The sequence below is a fragment of the Halichoerus grypus genome, chromosome 10 (assembly GCF_964656455.1).
Source record: "Halichoerus grypus chromosome 10, mHalGry1.hap1.1, whole genome shotgun sequence".
NCBI classification, from domain to species: domain Eukaryota; kingdom Metazoa; phylum Chordata; class Mammalia; order Carnivora; family Phocidae; genus Halichoerus; species Halichoerus grypus.
Window position 1 is genome coordinate 20770382 of NC_135721.1, and position 16831 is coordinate 20787212.

At 54.9% G+C, this 16831-nt stretch overlaps 1 protein-coding gene across 1 annotated transcript; it reads left to right on the top strand.

Moving 5' to 3' along the window:
* The first annotated feature begins 171 nt into the window (after window positions 1-171).
* CIMIP2C (ciliary microtubule inner protein 2C) lies at window positions 172-15507 on the top strand. The gene is made up of 4 exons (XM_036090271.1): window positions 172-245; window positions 10977-11250; window positions 12659-12771; window positions 15363-15507. The coding sequence occupies exons 1-4, from the start codon at window positions 172-174 to the stop codon at window positions 15505-15507; spliced, it is 606 nt and encodes a 201-aa protein (XP_035946164.1).
* The last annotated feature ends 1324 nt before the right edge of the window (window positions 15508-16831 follow it).

Sequence of the window (16831 nt, forward strand, 5' to 3'; positions counted from 1 at the left end):
GTACACAGGAGAGCACGCTTGAGGAGGGCTGGGGGGCCCCCCCCGGAACGCGGCGGCCGCTGGGCCCCAGTCACGTTGCCCCACGCGCGGTTGCCGGGTGACCCCGGGCTGTTTACCGTCGGGCGGGGAGCGCTGGGGCGCCGGGCTCGCTGCGCGCTCGCCGCACCCACCATGGCCTCCCGCAGCGCGGGCACCCTACTGACCGAGTTCAATGCCGCCTACGTGCCCCCCGGCCTCATGCCCGGGTAAGGCCGCCGCGCCCCCAGGCCCCCGCCTGAACCCGTGGGGCGGAGTCCCCGTCTCGGCCGTAGAACCCTCCTCCGGCTCGAATCTCCGTCCCCGCGCCTTTGGGGTTTGAGGGAACCGCGAGCGCCAACGGTTCCTCTGGCTGGGGGCCTACCCCGGGGCTGGCGCGCTCAGGGCAGGGGGTGGCTGGGCGCGGGCAGGGACTCTCCGGGACCACGTTCGTAGAAAGTGGGTCCCCAGCGAGCGCTGAGCACACCTGGCCTGCGGCCCGGGGAGGGGGAGTCGCGGGAGCCCCCGCGTGAGGTTGGTGTTTGGAGACGCCTGGGCGGGAGCGAGAGCGCGGGGAGCTGAGAAGGGAGCAGGCTTTTCGGGCCCCAGCCCAGTGTGGCGCCCCCAGGATTCGCGCAGGAGTCGTATTTGTCGGCTGAAGGACTAAAGGAGACCGGGTGGGCGCCTGGGTGGGTTTCGAAGAATCTGGCAGGGCGGGTGCACTGGCCGCCGGACTTTGTGGTCGGTTCTCCCACCGATCTCACCTAATCCTCACAGAATACTGGCTTTGAAAGCTTCCCAGTCGGCAGATCTGCCTTGCCTTGAGCATTTTCAGATGCAGGGTCAAACCTACCTTTCCTTTCTCTGGCTGGTATCAAGCCCCACACATCTAAGATGCAAGTCTGACGGTCTCTTCCATTCTGTGGCCCCTTCTGTCAAAGTGTCTGAGATTTCCACTCCCAAGCTTTTTTCCCAGGGTGTAAGATTCTCTTTCTCTCCCCCACCAGTCGCCCCGGGCGCGGAGGGCAGGGACTGGATTCTGAGACGCTCCTGATGTCAAGCCAGGTGTGTTAGAAAAGGTGGCTTAGGATTTTCCTATTAATCCTTTCCTTCATTTAGGCATTCCTTTGACAAAGAGGTGCTGAGCGCTTGGGATGTGCCGGGTTTGTTATAAGACATACAAGCAGGGGCCGCCCTTGATGGGTCCCCGTTGCGGTGTAATCACATGAGGCTTAGTTCAAAGCCATCTTGGCAGCCCTGGAGAGTGGTGTTCATACCACATTCTGGGTGTTTATTATGGGGTTTCATTCTATACATTATTATACTTTTTTCTTCAGATCCCCACCATCCCCAGGTGGGACCTAACCCCCCCCAAGTGTCCCCCCACTCCGTCTGGGGCCAGGAGGGGTTGCGTATTTCAGGAGCGATCCTGTGTTGCTCCTCTATCCATGCCCCTCGTCTGCAGCTCCCTCGAGCACCCAGTCCTGGGATTGATCTAGAAATTGTGATAACAAGTGAATCATAAAGAAGGCTCCAAGCGTGAGCTGGACTAGTCTGAATAGCTGAGCCTGTATCTGCGGCTTTTGCCACGGATCTTTCTGGGAGGGATATGCTGTCCCTAAAATCCCCATCGATGAGGAATGAATTGAGTTATCTTTTGTTTCTAAATGCTACCTCATTTTGTTAACTTAATGAAAGAATCCCAGGTTCCCCACCACACCTGGATAATTAATTATAAATATTAATCACAGGATTTTAAGCACAGCCAGTCTCTTCTGACACTCAAATCATCCCCCTTACCAGTTTTATTCTTAGAGGCAGAGCATATTCCCAGTGGTAAGGACTTGGGAGATCTTGTGGCCCAGCCCCCTCCTGTTCCAGATGTGGTCACTGAGGTCTGCCCAGGGGAACTTGCTTGAGTCCCAAGCTGATGATGGACAAGCCGGCAGTGTGAGCCCCCGGGTATGAGCACCTACTGTGTACCAGGCACTGTGCAGGGCTCTTTACACACTTTCTCTAAAAAACCTTTGCAACAACCCAGATGAGAAACGAACAGCTTGCCTGGGGTCATTCAGCAAGTTACCGTGCCACGTCCGTGTGACTTCAGCACCCAGGCTCTCCTCAATCCCTCCAACTGTTAGCTATTACCATTAGTTAGATCCCTGCCGTGTTCAAGGCCTGATTCTGGGTACCAAGGGAAACAGGATGCTGGGCTTCAGACTCGTTGCCAGGGAGCTCCTCCTGGTTGCTTGCTGCTCTGGGCAACACAGCCCTCAGGCACCTCGCCACTGCCTGGCCTGCGTGCCCTCCCTGCAGTGAGCAGGGAATTCTTGGGTCCAAGTCCCTGGGATTGTAAGGCTTTTCAAGGGATGAGACCAGCCTCAGTGGGGGCTCTGTGCCTCCTGCTTGCAGGTCACATCTAAGTGGTATCCATCCCCTTGCTCTCTGCCTCCCACCACACCTCACCAGGCTCTTCGTCCAAACACTTGACCCGCCACTGTGCCTTCATTCATGGCCGGACTGCTGCTGCCCCTGATGCCCCCAGCTCTGCCTAGGGGCTCTCACCAGGAGCAAGGGCAGGGGGACTTGCCCCCCATCACTTCCCTCTGTCTGCCTGGAGTGGCAGCTGGGCCCCTATCTGCCACTGAGCTGGGCTTGAGCCTTAGGGGCCACAAGACCCTAAAATCAGTGCATTCCACTATCAAGAGGACATTCTCAAGAAGGTGGCCACACAGAGGTGACTATGTCCCCTTACCCGGAATCCCTAGACAGCCAGCTCTCTGGAGGGAAAAAGCCTTGATCTGCAGCATTTCTCTCCTGTCTGTGGTATGAACCCTCCCACCGTGGCTGATTTCAAGCTAGCAGCACAGTGTCACAGTGCAGAGCTGGGAAGAGGTGCATAGCAGCACACGGATCCGATCATTCCACCCTACACATGCAAGAGGCGTAACTAAACTCCAGGACACGGACGGTGGTGAAACATAGTGACATAATCAGGGAGTGATCAGTTTTGAGGGTTTATCACCTTTGTTTTCAATATAATTTCTTTAATTGTGACTTTATATAATTTAATTTTTTTTACAATTAAATTTTAATGCTGGCTTGTTTAACAACAGCTTGAATAAAATCCTGGAACTTTAGTAATCAGCTCCCTTCAGCCAGTAGGAGCCAGTACTCACCACCTCTAGCGCACCCCCGGCCCCTGCCAACTGCTGCAGGCCTGAGACCTCACCGGGCCAGGCCGGGCCAGGGGACCCCCTTGCATTTCAGCCCAGGCCCTGGTGCTGCACGTGCAGCCCCGGAGACAGGCCCGTGCATCCTCGGCTACAAAACAAAGGCCACGTGCCAAAGGGCTGTAGGAGACTCCATGTGCCCAGATAGGCAACTGATACCTCTCACACAACCCGGAAGAACTGGGGAGGCTTCCTAAGAACAGGGTGCCAGGGGCCCCTGGAGACCTAGGCTTTGTAACAGGGACGCTCCTTCTTTCCAGAAGAATCGTCAGCCCTTTAAAATGTGCCTCCATTTGTCAGTTCATTTCAACAAATATGTACAGAGCATCTCCTGAGGGCCAGGAGTGCCAGGATGCAGACAGGAGGAGAACACCTCCCTCTCTCCCCACGGAGTTTATACTTCAGGAAGAAAGACTAGACTAAAGGCCCAGGTAATTGCAATATAACCAGAATGTGAACTGGGACAGAAGAGAGTCACAAAGGGGGGCTCCTGCCTGCCTCAGTTGGAAGAGCATGATGACTCTTGATTTTGGGGTCATGAGTTCGAGCCCCACGTTGGGTGTAGAGATGACTTAAATAAATAAAAACTTAAATAAAAAAAGAGTCACAAAGGGCACAGACAGTTCAATGGAGAGGACGAGCATGGTCTGTGGGTGGCTCCATGGAAAAGGTCTTAGAAATGGACCTTGAGGCATGGCTAAGGTCCCAAGGCAGGGAGAGGAGGAGAGGAGTGTCTTCGGGATGGAGGGGATGGCCCGAGGAGAGGCAGGGGTGAAGGTGCTGGCCCGATATGCCTCCAGAGCAACAAAAGCCTGTTTAGCTGGAGTGGAAAAGCTGCAACAAGGAAGTGGATGAGAAGGTTGGAAAGACCTCTCCCAGGGGCCCACGTCAAGCAGGTCCTTGAGTGTCTAGCCCATTTGTATTTAATTTCCTAGACAACGGGGAGCCTTTGAAAGTTTGTGCCCAGGGGAAGGGTCTGCTGGCCCTGTACTCCGCAGGAAGTATTATGGAGAAGGCGCGCGTGGAATGAGGACGTGCTGAATAGTCACAAGTTAATTAGTTAATAAGGCTGCTCATGGGATCTCTGATGGCATGGTAATTAATTTTAATGTCAGGTCTGGGGCCAACCAGGACCATCAAGAGGCAGGGAGGGATTGCTCCCTGTACGCACAGGAATACACACAAGATCATTGCCGGGGGTCCCAGCTGAGCACAGTCTCCCAGCTCGCATGCAGGTGGCTGAGGAGGGGGTCAAGGAGGAGGTGTGGCAGCACCATAGGGACTGTTGGATGCCCCGTTATGAAACCTACCATTCCTGCCATTCCCCTCGGTTCTTTCTACCACGGCCGGCCACACGACCAACAACAGGCCTTCGGAAAGCTTTACGGTAGAACCACACAGGGTCGCCCTCAAGGCACACAACTGCAAGTGCGGGCAGGGGACACAGACCTGGCTAGCCGAGGCATGCCCTCTGAGTGCTACATGAATGTGAACGTGTGCACATATGTGCGCACCCCTGCGCCCCTCCCCGAGCAGCAAACTCTGAACAGGATCAGAAATCCAACCTTAGGAGGATTGCGGAGGAGGGGGCTTCTATTCTATTGGGATGCAAATATCTTGGCATTCAGAGAAGGTGGAAAATCGGGGAGCAGAGGAGGAGTATGGCAGAGAGCCTGGGGGTGGTGAAGACAAGAATCACAGGAACACGTCACATTTCTATAGCTCCTTTCTTCCGAGGAGCACCAAGGCCCCTGTGGGTGGGACGCTGTGTGCCCGCGTGCGCTCTGCAGATCAGAGCCAAGCCCCTTGAAAGCAGTGTTCTGGGACATGGTGCCCCCCGGGTTTCGGGACTTCTGCCCCCTCCAGCGGACGTTTATTGAGCACTAGTCCCGTGTTAGGTGCTGCGTAGGTGCTGAGGATAGAGGGGAACACAGATCAGCAGAGGAGGTGGATGAATGTGCGCCTGAGTGTGGACGAAGGATGTGACACATTCATGTTTGGTAGAGGGTGTGTGGTTAGGGAAGGTGACAGAGAGCCCTGGTTCTGTGAGAGGGTAGGGAACCCCCCGGGGGCAGGAGGAGACATGGCATCCCGGCTGGGTGGATGTGTGCGAAGGCTCAGAGGTGTGGGCAGCATGTGACGCTTCCGGGGCATTGGGCGCACGTGGGGAAGCGAGAAGGGAGAGGTGAGCCTTAGTGATGTGACGCATGTTTGAGAAAGATCATTCTGGCAGCAGTGTGGACAGCCGGCTGGAGGGGTGAGACTTGGTCTGGGAGACTGGCTGGGAGACTGAAAACTGCTCCGGCAAGCGAAGAGCCAGGCTGGCAGCCGTGGGAGAAGCACAGGGCCTAGGGACAGAAGGGGGATGGAGAAGGGAGGATGGCGTGAATCCCGGTTTCTGGCTGGTAAGGGGTGGATATGGGTGTCATTAAGCCAGGCAGAGCTATCCAGGAGGAGGAGGAACAGGCTGGTTTTGATCAGTCTGCACCTGGCACTCGTGGGCAAGCCCTATATGAACGACTAGGTATGTGGATCCTTAGCCGGGAGAAGAAACACAGAGACACAGCTCTGGGCATCCTTGGTGTATGGGCGGTATTGGAAGTCTAACATAAATGAGCTTTCCCAGAGGGAGTGAGTCTCTGAAAAGAGAAGAGGACTCTGGGGCATCTGGAAGCACCTAGAAGATAAGCAGAGGAAGAGAACGAGCTCCCAGGCCATCCCCCTCCACACTGAGGTTCTCTTCAAAGCCTGACCCCAGTGGAAGGCCCTTCTTGGGGCTTCACCAATCCAGCCCCCACCCCACCCCGGGGAATGGGCCTCTCTCCCTGCATTTAAAGGCATCAGAGCTCTTGCACACACACCGTGTATCTCAGTAAATACAGAATGAGGGGGTAGGCAGGAGGAAGAAGGCCGAGGCTTGTGGACCTCTGGATTCCCAACACTGGCACGCAGTAGGTTCCCAGTAAAGTAATTCTTAACACTATCTCACTGTCTTTAAAAAAAAAAAAAAAGATACACGTACAAAGCAGAAAGAAACAAACCACCCCAAATCCGAACACCTAGAATGAACCAGGGTTAGCTTTTGGTGAACTTCCTTCCAGTTCCTCATTGGGCGTCTATTCAGCAAAAAGACTTGATGGCTGACTGGCTGGGTAGATAGAAAGATAGACAAAGCAATTCTATAAAAATACGATCATGCCACATTTGCTATTTTAAAATGAAAATCATGAAATGTAATCTTACTAGGACTTCACTGAAGAGAAAGATGCTGGCATAAAATGGAAGAATCCCCAGACTTTAGATAAATGCTAATTCAGCTCAAGAGATATTAATTCCTAAAAGATCCATCTAAAAGAGAGGGAGGGTGGGAAAATAAAAACCATCCAGGGGTGAGAGTCACTGTGTTGTGTGTTTTTCAACAACACATTTTAAATTTAGTTGCCATGGGTTGACTCTGCTTATAAATTCTTCGTAAGTGCACTCCCATCGCCCCTCCACCCACCCCCCCCAATTTTTGTTGCCAAAATTATTTTTCCCTTTGACAGGTTTTATAACATTTACGTTCCGCGCTGTCACCAGACTTCACCTCGCTGCTATTTCTAGTTCCGTACTTAAATAGATTTGAAGCTAACCACCACTCCTTTTCACAGAGGTTCTACATTCCTGGGTATTTCTTTCTTTTGAATCATCTCCTAGTTGGCAGGATTTCGTCACTGAATGCTACTTGCAAGGAGAGCCTATGGGTTGCTTTGGTTCCTGAGCTCTTTCTTGCCGGGAAAGGACCAGCGGCTGCCTTTCTATCTGAATGGCTGCTTGGCCAGTCTGATGTTCTTGGGTCACGCTCTTGTCCCGACAGAATGTTGCAGACAACCTTTCTTTCGTTTTGGTGCTGTCGCTTTATGATCTTTCTGTTGGGGTTTGACAGCACCTGATGACCAGCCTCTCTTTCATTCCTGCCTTCTGAACCACTGGAGAAATAAGATAAAAGAGTGAAAGCTGATATGGGAGAACAGGGCTGGTACTGGACCCCGGAAGGAGGTGGCAGAGGGCTGGATCGGGGCAGGCTCTCCTCCTGAAGGAGAGAGTGTGTCCGCCCAAAACAGCACCGAGGAGCCGTGTGGGCTGGCTTGCTTCCAAGGAAAAGGGGGAGGGATGGGTGGGCTTCAACAAGCCTCCTTTCCCTCTTCAGCCCGCCAGCCCGATGTTCTTCCACCTGAAGGTGGAAGGACAAGTGGGGGTCAGAGGCACGTCTGTAGGGAGCTCCCTCCCTGTGGAGGGACTTATCAGGAGGAAGGAAGAAGCTTCTTCCTACTGCCGGACTCTGACTGCTTGACTGTCTAGCTTATATTGTTATTAGGTTTCATACATAGCGCAAAGAACTCTCAGGAACTCTGTTTCTACCGCTCAGGTTATGTTTCTTGCAAATGAGTTTCTGCATCAGCGCGAGTGTTGCCACCGAGAAAGGGTGAGCCGAGGATGTTGGATTTGGCAATTGGATGATTTTACATTACTTTAATGAAAAAATACGGGCTCACATTGAAGCCGGGGTGGGGGGGAGGTGGTGGTGAAAAATCGGACTGAGGGAGGTCAAGGGAAGAATGGGAGAGGGAGAAACAAAGGCAGAAGGTACAGAACATTCTGCAGGGAAATTCGGGAATAAAGGAAGAGAAAGAGTGGGATGCAAGGGGGCAAGGCCCACTGGAGGATTTTGCAGCCTGGGAAAAATGCACACAAATGTGCGTGTTTATAGGCAGAGAGGAAGAAGCTAAGAGAGCAAGAGAGAGTATAGATGGCAAGGAGGGAGGACAGAGGCTGAGAGAAATAGAGAGGGACTGATGGGGGCGGAGGGAGGGCAGGAGGGGAGGCTCCGGACCCAGGAGGGGAGAAACCGTGGCAAAGAGGAGGACTCTGTCCCGGAAGTGGCCAAGGTGACCTCACAGGCATCACCAGCCCTACGGTCTTTCCAGGAGAGAAGGAGACCCAGCCATCATCGAGGAACTCGGAAGGAGCCAGCAGAAGGGCAGAGGCAGGTGGGAGCAGGTTAGGATCCTGAGGGTCATGGTCTCAAGGATGGAGAGAAGCCACGGGCAGGAGAGGGAAGGCTGGGCGAATGCCTGAGTGCAGTGGAAGGCTTCTCCCCTCACTCCCTGCTTGGGCCCAGGCAACCTCAAGTGCTGCAAGATTCTAGAAGGGCACAGCTGCTGAGGGGAGGTAGGGCCAGGAACCAGGGAGGGGCTCTTGTTCTATTTTGCCCACAGTGGAGAGCAATTGGAAGGCCCGTCAGTAATCCCCGGGCTTGGTTTCCTGACTCCCGCCTGATGGGAAGAAGCAAGCCATGCACTGCTCTCTAATTTTATTGGTGAGGAGGCCGAGGCCCAGAGCAGCTGCTGCAGGTGACCCTGAAGCGCGGACCTCAGACCACAGTGCGCTTTGGCCTGGTGAGACGGGGAAGCCTGTGATGTCGCAGGGGCCGGCAGGCTCCCCGCACTCCCTGGGGCTTCCCTGGTAAGAGAACTCAGCTGAGCGCAGGCGAGGCCCCCCGCATCCCAGCAGGGGAGGCCCCGGGGGAGGTGCTGGGGGTCCCTGCAGCACGGTCGTCGGGCATCTGTGTGAGCGGGCCCAACTGGAAGCATCACTGATGCTGTAGGCATGCAGCCACTCATTTTGTTTGTTCCCTAAACGTTTCCTACTCAGACCGCGTGCCAGACCTGGTGCTGAAAACTGGGGATCCAGAGGTTAGACATGAGCCAGCTGTGCTCAAGGAGCTCCCAGCCTGGTGGCGGAGACAGAGACAAGAGCATTCGGAGTGAGGTTTGGCTAGTGGTGGGATGGGAACAGAGAACACGACCCACCTAGACCTGGAAGAGGTGGCAAGGAAAGGATCTTCAAGGAAGTGATAGGACAGGTCTGTTTTTTAAAAAAAGATTTATTTATTCGAGAAAGAAAGAGAGCACGAGCAGGGGGAGGGGCAGAGGCAGAGGGAGAGAGAATCCCAAGCAGACTCTGTGCTGAGCGTGGAGCCCATTAGGGGGCTTGATCGCAGGACCCTGAGATCATGACCTGAGCTGAAATCAAGAGCTGGACGCTTAACCCGAGTGAGCCACCCAGGGGCCCCATAGCATTTAGCTTCTCAAGGCTCACAGTATTTAATGGGATTCTTTAGTATTTGTGGGCAAGCATCAGGAGTGGCAGGAGAGGGCAGGCATTCCTGATGGCTGGGGGGCACAGGGCAAATGCCATGGGAGAGACAGGGGTGGGAGGGAGAAAGAGCAGCTACAGGCAGGAAACTGCACGTGGCTCTTTACAACCCGGGGCAGGACAGCTGGTGAGGCTGGAGAAGGAGGCGAGGTCCACTCTCAGACGGCCTTGAATGCCACGCTAAGGGCTTGACTTTAGAAGGTCAGTCCGGCTGAAGTATGGGAACGGGGTGGGAGGTAAGAGCGTGGTTAGGAGGATGAGGGGCTGCTGCGGCCACGGTCCAGGTAAGAGGCAGCGTGGCCATCTGGCGAGTGCTCTTCACCGAGATGGGACTAGCTGTTGGGGAGGTGGTGGGGAGAGATAGTGCCTGGGACATCTGAGGGAGAGGTCTAGTGTGCCGCTGTGTACGGGAGTCTGAGGGAACTTCTGGGCTGGAGATGAAGACCAGGGGTCATCCACACAAGGGTGACGGTTAAGGCCTCGGCATGGATACCATCATGCAGGGGACTGTGTGGGCTCAGGACGGATCCTGGAGGAAGAGAGCAGAGGAGGCGCGTCATGGGGGGGAGGGGGGAACCGGGAAGGAATGGTCAGAGAGGCAGGTGAAGACCAGCAGACAAGGAGAGAATAGTGTCCTAAAATCCAGGAGTGGCGTTTCGAGAAGGCAGAGGTCACCAACGTCCAGTGTGGCAGGCGACCCGTGATGGCCTTGTCAAGGGCCATTTCAAGGGCACCAGGGGGTCCAGGCCGGGTTTTAGGAGGTGAGAAGCACTGACCGGGAAAGCTGATCTCTGGGCACATCCCCAAAAGCTGATCTCTGTCCCTTGCACAAAGTCTGATGCTCCTGCTCTTCAGGGGTCGCCCGGTCTCCCCTCACTTGGCCGCAGCAAGCCTGGCTCTCTGTGTAAATCTCACCTGACTGGGGCTCCTTAGCGTCCTGTGCGGACGTGTGTTCCCCGGGGTCTCTGGGGGCCCCGCTCGCCAGCCCCCTGCCCCTCTTGCTGGCCTCTGTGGTTGCAGTGGGCGATGGGGCTCCTGGCAGCCAGTGTGAGTGGCGCCTCACGAGGCCATTGAGCTGGAGCCAGGCTGCAGCACGTGAACCCAGGCCTTGGCTGCAACCAGTCTGACAGCATCGTCACACTGCTGTGTCCCCCCCCAACTTCTGATATTCTCGCGACCCTTAACGAGATAGCAGCAGGAGGCCTCCCATCTTCGGAACGGAGAGTGACTTGTCTGCAGGCTTGCTCGGGGCTCAGGATGGGGCCCTGGTGCTCTGGTCCCTGCCTCAGCCTCTGGTCTGGAGGGATGACCGTCCTCTATAGGGAGGAGAGGCCCAGAGCCTCTTTCCCTCATTGTGCCCCGGAGCCCCGAGCTGGGCAGTGCCCCTTAGGGAAGCTTCTCAAAGCCCAGAAGTGACCCACGGGGCCCACTGACCCCATCCCTGGGTTTTCAGGGCCTCTCTTGGAACTGGCCCTGGAACCTTGCACTGATCTCCCTTCCCGTTCTCCCCACCCCCCATTACCATGGCAGGTACCAAGGCCATGTCCCCAGTGTGGCCTTCTCCTTTGGCTCCCCCTACGGCACCACCACCCTCAAGTACTTCCAGGACCAACGCCACGCTGCCCTGGAGAAGAGCCACACTCCCTTCAGCAAAGGCGGCCACTTCCCGACCCTCTTCTCCTCCAACCCCGACCTGGTGCTGAGTAAGCGCTCCCACACCCGGGACCGCTGGCTGCACACCCCCGTCTACACCCGCTTCAACCTGGATAGTGACCGCTCCGCCCAACTCGCGGGTTTCTACCAGGTGGGCTGCCCTGGGCTGGGCTGCTACCTCCTCTCCGTGGCGGTGGGGGAGTGGGCTGGAGCGATGGCAGGGCCAGAGACCTCTCACCCTCAAAGAGTGACTTTGTTTGCTTTTTCTTTTCTTTTTTTTTTTTTTAAGATTTTATTTATTTGCGAGAGAGAGAATGAGAGACAGCATGAGAGGGAGGAGGGTCAGAGGGAGAAGCAGACTCCCTGCTGAGCAGGGAGCCCGATGTGGGACTCGATCCCGGGACTCCAGGATCATGACCTGAGCCGAAGGCAGTCGCTTAACCAACTGAGCCACCCAGGCGCCCTGTTTGCTTTTTCTGAGCCCCTGAGCTAGCAAGGAACCTATGAGTTTGGCTAGGGGCACTGGGGACAGGGCTCGGGACTCGGTTTCTTAGATGCCCCCTCCATCCCAGGGACTCCTGGGGCTCTTGTCCCTGCTCACCCCCACTGCGGGTAGAACTGGAGCCTTTGGGGATGTGCCCACCCTCACCTCTGCCCCGTGGCCCTGTGGACCCTTGCTTACTTCCTACTGGAGTAAAAGGCTAAAGATTCACCTACAGGATGACCCCCCCCAACACACACACACATAGGGCCCACTAAGCCCCCGTCCCCCACTGTCCTTGCCCACCTGGGTCCTGGTGCCCACCTGACACCTCTCTGTTTCACAGACCCTCTGAGGATGTGCCCCGAGTCAACCTCAGCCCCGGACTGGAACCTAACTGCCCACCCCCTGATGTTCTGGTCCTGCTCCTCTGGCTCTTAAAGCCTCCTCTGGGTCCGGTTCAGACACATCCCCGGGGGCCACAGGCACCGAGGTGTTCGCCCACCTCACTGGGGGCCGGGGCTCATTCTCTGCTGTGTTCTTAGAAACCCCACTCTCTCCCTCTTTTCTCTTGCAAACATCCCTCCAGCCTGAGTTCAAGGACACGGGTACCTCCTGGTCCTTAGGGCAGAGAACTGTATGAGAAGGCAGCTTCCCCAGGGAGAGGACAGGGTCAACGCTGTCAGACGTCCAGGGGCTGGGGGACTGTGTCAATGGGCACAGAAGGGTTTTTGCTCTCCATCATGGCTCTCACACAGAGGACCCTCCAGTCCTGGGGGGGAGGGGGGAGGGAGAAACAAACTTGCCACCTGCTGAGCCAGGAGTCACATACCTTACTCTGCTGGTTGCTTGTCTCCTTTACTCTCCCTAGCAAAGCTGGTACGCTGTGGGCCATTATCCCCGTTAGACAGACGGGAGGCTGGTCTCAGAGAGGACACCCAGCTGGGGTCTCCAACAGGGTCATTAGGGGAGGCAGCCCCCACCCCCTGCCCAGGTATAGCCAGGTGGGAACTGCAGGGGTCCCGCGTCACTGCTGCATACTAACAACCTGTCATCTCTTCCTTGGGTCGAGCTGTAGATGGCACAGCGGCATCGGAAGTACTATCTAGACAAGACGGGCATGGTGCCCCGGGTACCCTACTTCGTGCTGCCTGTGAAGGAGCGGGAACGGTACCCCCTCCCCACCGACCTGTGAGTGCCTGCCCTCCCTTCATTCATGCATTGTACAGACACATGTCCATGGGCACCTGCTTTCAGCCGGGCACGCAGCCACTCAGACTGAGAAATGAGTTAAGATCTGGCCCTAAGGAGCCTACAGTGCAGAGGGTGATGGTTACACAGCAAGGGGTCAGGGTTTGGGCAGCCTCACAGGGAAACCAGGGACCTGAATGAGCGGAATCAGAAAGAGTGTTTTCCTGGCCAGATGCCTGGGGAGTTTGGGAGCAAACCCCACCATCTTTGCTGGCCCGAACCCGCAGGCTTCTCCCCTGCAATGGCAGCCTTGCAGCTACACTAGTCCGAACGTGGTCCCCGCTGCTCTGAGCAGTGAGGAACTGCTGCCCTCTGGCGGACACAGAGGACACTACACAGAGCAGGGAATTGGTCCCTCCCTCCAACTCTGACCAGACTCAAAAAATGTTGTCCTCGGGACTACAAAATAGCTTTCAAAGTCCAACTGTCCATCTAACAAAATGTGAACTTTCCCCACTGCCTGAATCTCACTGCTTTTATCCAGGAGAGCTGCTTTTCCCAGAGAAGGCCAGCTCTGCCCTGTAAGATAATCCAGGTACATGTTTGTTTTGCTCTCCCTCCTGACACCAAGGCATGGAAATCAAGTCCGTGCTGCCAAGGCGTTGTGTGGGGAAGGAGGCATCAGGAGGTCAGTGGAAAGATCTTGGGTTTCCAACTACATGCTGACCCTTTGCTTGCCTCAAGCACCCCAAGCCTCGCCACCATCATTATTGATAAGGCAGCAAAACTTTCCATTGCGTTTAATGGTTTTTTAAAGACACAAATTTAACTGCCTCTGTAGTTTCCTCTCTGTAAGATAGAGGGACCCATTTTATAGATAGGGAAACTGAGGTTTAGTGATGGCCTCAGAAACTTGTGCCAGGTAGCAAGTCTGGTTGGAGGTAGAACCTGGAGAAACCGAGATCTCCTGACACCAACTCTAGGACTCTGGGTTGGCCATCTCCACCCCTTGGGTGGCTCTGAGTCAGACCAAACCTGGAGGCAGTGTGGGGCCTCTCCTGAGGACATATTTCCTCTCGAGATCACTCTGGGCCGGATCTGCACCTCCCCCAGCTGTGGGGAGCCTGGGATGCCCCAGCTCCATTTCTTCTCCGAGTTTTCTGGCAGCATATGCAGCTGACGGCTTCACACGACTCAGAGGGCCAACCAGGTCATTGGGAGTAGTAGGGTCAGTGCCTGCACTCAGCCCTTTTCCTGATCACCACTGTGGCTTGGGGCAAATCCCTGCCCTTTCCCGAGTTTCATCACCATCATCACCATCACTACTATCACCATTACATCAACGTCACCATCATCACTGTCACCACCATCACTATCACCACCATCACCATCATCATCGTCATAACCATCACCATCACCGTCACTACCATCACATCACCACCATCACATCACCACCATCACCACCACCATCACCATCATCACCATATTGTCATCACCATCACCACCATCACCACCATCACCGTCACCACCATCACCACCATCACCATCATCACATCACCACCATCACCATCATCATCACCATCAACACCATCACCGTCACCACCATCACATCACCACAATCACCACCATCACATCACCACCATCACCACCACCATCACCACCATCACCATCATCACCATACTGTCATCACCATCACCACCATCACCACCATCACCATCACCACCATCACCATCGCCACCATCACCACCACCATCACCATCATCACATCACCACCATCACCACCATCATCACCACCACCATCACCATCATCACCATCACCATCATCACCACCACCATCACCATCACCGCCATCACTATCACCACCATCATCACCACCACCATCACCATCATCACCATACTGTCATCATCATCACCACCATCACCACCATCACCATCATCACATGACCACCATCACCATCATCATTGTCATCACCACCATCACCACCATCATCACCACCACCATCACCATCATCACCATCATCACCACCACCATCATCACCACCACCATCACCATCATCACCATACTGTCATCATCATCACCACCATCACCATCACCACCACCATCACCACCATCACCACCATTATCACCATCACCACCATCACCATCATCACCATCACCACCATCACCATCACCACCATCACTGTCGCCACCATCATCACCATCATCACCATTTCTTATATTTGTTGAGTGTTTCCTCCTTGTCCAGCATTATTGAAGTGCTTTATAAGCAGTACCTCATTTACTCCTCAAAACAAAGCTAAGACAGATGTACTAACATTAATCCATTTTATGTGTCCACTTCCAGCAAGAGTTGAGCCAGAATCTGACAGCCATGTTCTGTCTGACACCCATGTTCTCTCTCTTAACCACTGTACCATTGTACAAGTACAAATTATTCTGATCTGAACTGCAGGGTGACTTATCAGATGCTGAGCTGATGAACACTCAGAGGGTCAGGATGGGCTAGAACACTGGGCACACAGGGCTGTGGATGGGCATCCCCCCCACCTCCCTGGCACACTGCATAATGCTGGCTCCATCCTTGCCCCAGTCCTCCTCTGACCCCAGAGAAGAAGTGGCATCTTTTAAGAGTATCCCCTGAGAACCTGAAGACCTACCAGACGTTCCCCTCGGGGAAGAGGGTCTCCCCACATGAGCGGCAGAAGAGAGATCGCTACTTTGAGTTCAGAGCGTGATGTCTGAGAGCCTGGCTCTGGCCAGGTTGGCTTTTTGGAATAAAATCTTTAGCCACGAACAAACCCATGGTCTTCTCCTCTGAGCCCCAGGAACATTTGGTCACAACAAGGACATGCCTGAGGGTCACACAGCACTGGGTCTTAAGGCCTGTAGAAAGCTCAGCTCAGGGGTTCAAGCCAGTAGAAAGCAGTGTCCAGTGACCTACTGGGCCCCCCCCACCCTTCCTCTGAAGTGGGGGCAGGTAGGACCAAGAACTGTGGGGCTCCCGAGTCTTGGTGGCGGTTCACTCAGGTACAGAGATACCTCCCATCTGCTTCCACGAGTATAATCAAGGAAGCTCCATGATCGCATGTCTGAGAACGAAGGGGAAGTGACCATGGAACAATTGCACAGGGGGTCAGATGCAAAGGACTTCTAGTTTGAGCCCTGACTTGGCATCATTTAGTCCGCACACTCACCTGTGAGGGAGGTGGTGTTAGCCCCACTTTACTGATAAAGACACGGAGTCTTGGAGGTTGAGAAAGTTGCCCAAGCTCCCACAGCTTAGAAATGACCCAGTGTTTTGACCCAAGCCCTCGTTTTCCCACTACATAACCTGCCTGTGGTCCATGTGGAGACTCAGAGGTAGGGATGACTCAGCCCTGAAGCCCTTCTGGTGCCGGAGAGAAAAAGCTGTGTCCAGCAACCTCTCTCTGCGTTCTTCCCAGACTGACATGGACAGGCTGATTTGGCATCTCCCCTGGGGACTACTTCTAGAACAGCACAGGAGGGAGTGACCCAGGACTAAGCCATTCTTCAAGGAAATGGGGGGAATGGGATCCCAGGTCACATGCCTGAGGTGGGGAGTCTGGAGTGTCTGCTCTCACCAGGCTGCTGCTTCCCATTTCCTGGGAGGCCTCTTGCCTGCTGGGGCAGGGGACAGGATGTGGGGGACAGCCCCTCCATAGACAGGATCTGGGATGGGGACCTCAGGCCAGGTACATATCCACATGACAGGGTTTCTCCAACATTCCAGCATCTCTTAGAGTTGATCAAGGGACTGTCATCAATCAATGGGAAATTTATTACCTCTTGAATGGGTGAAACAGGACCTAAAGGCAAAGAGACCACTGCAGGTTCAAGTACATGTCAGTGAGTACAGTGAGACAGCCCCTCCCCTGGGAGCCGGTGTTCAGACACCTCCTTAGAGGACAATGTAAATGAGAAAAACTGTGTGCCCATCAGAGAGGCATCTGTCAGCTCTCAGAGACCCTATAAGGGGCTTCTCCTGTGACCCTGACTCCTTGACCACCTGGGTGCCAAAGGGTCCCTGTGGTGGCCGAA

Bases quoted from the DNA above. Each gene is read 5' to 3' on its own strand.
- CIMIP2C (XM_036090271.1), top strand. From the start codon at position 172: ATGGCCTCCCGCAGCGCGGGCACCCTACTGACCGAGTTCAATGCCGCC. The intron at 246-10,976 runs GTAAGGCCGCCG...TTACCATGGCAG, and splicing joins CCCCCCGGCCTCATGCCCGG to GTACCAAGGCCATGTCCCCA. The intron at 11,251-12,658 runs GTGGGCTGCCCT...GTCGAGCTGTAG, and splicing joins AACTCGCGGGTTTCTACCAG to ATGGCACAGCGGCATCGGAA.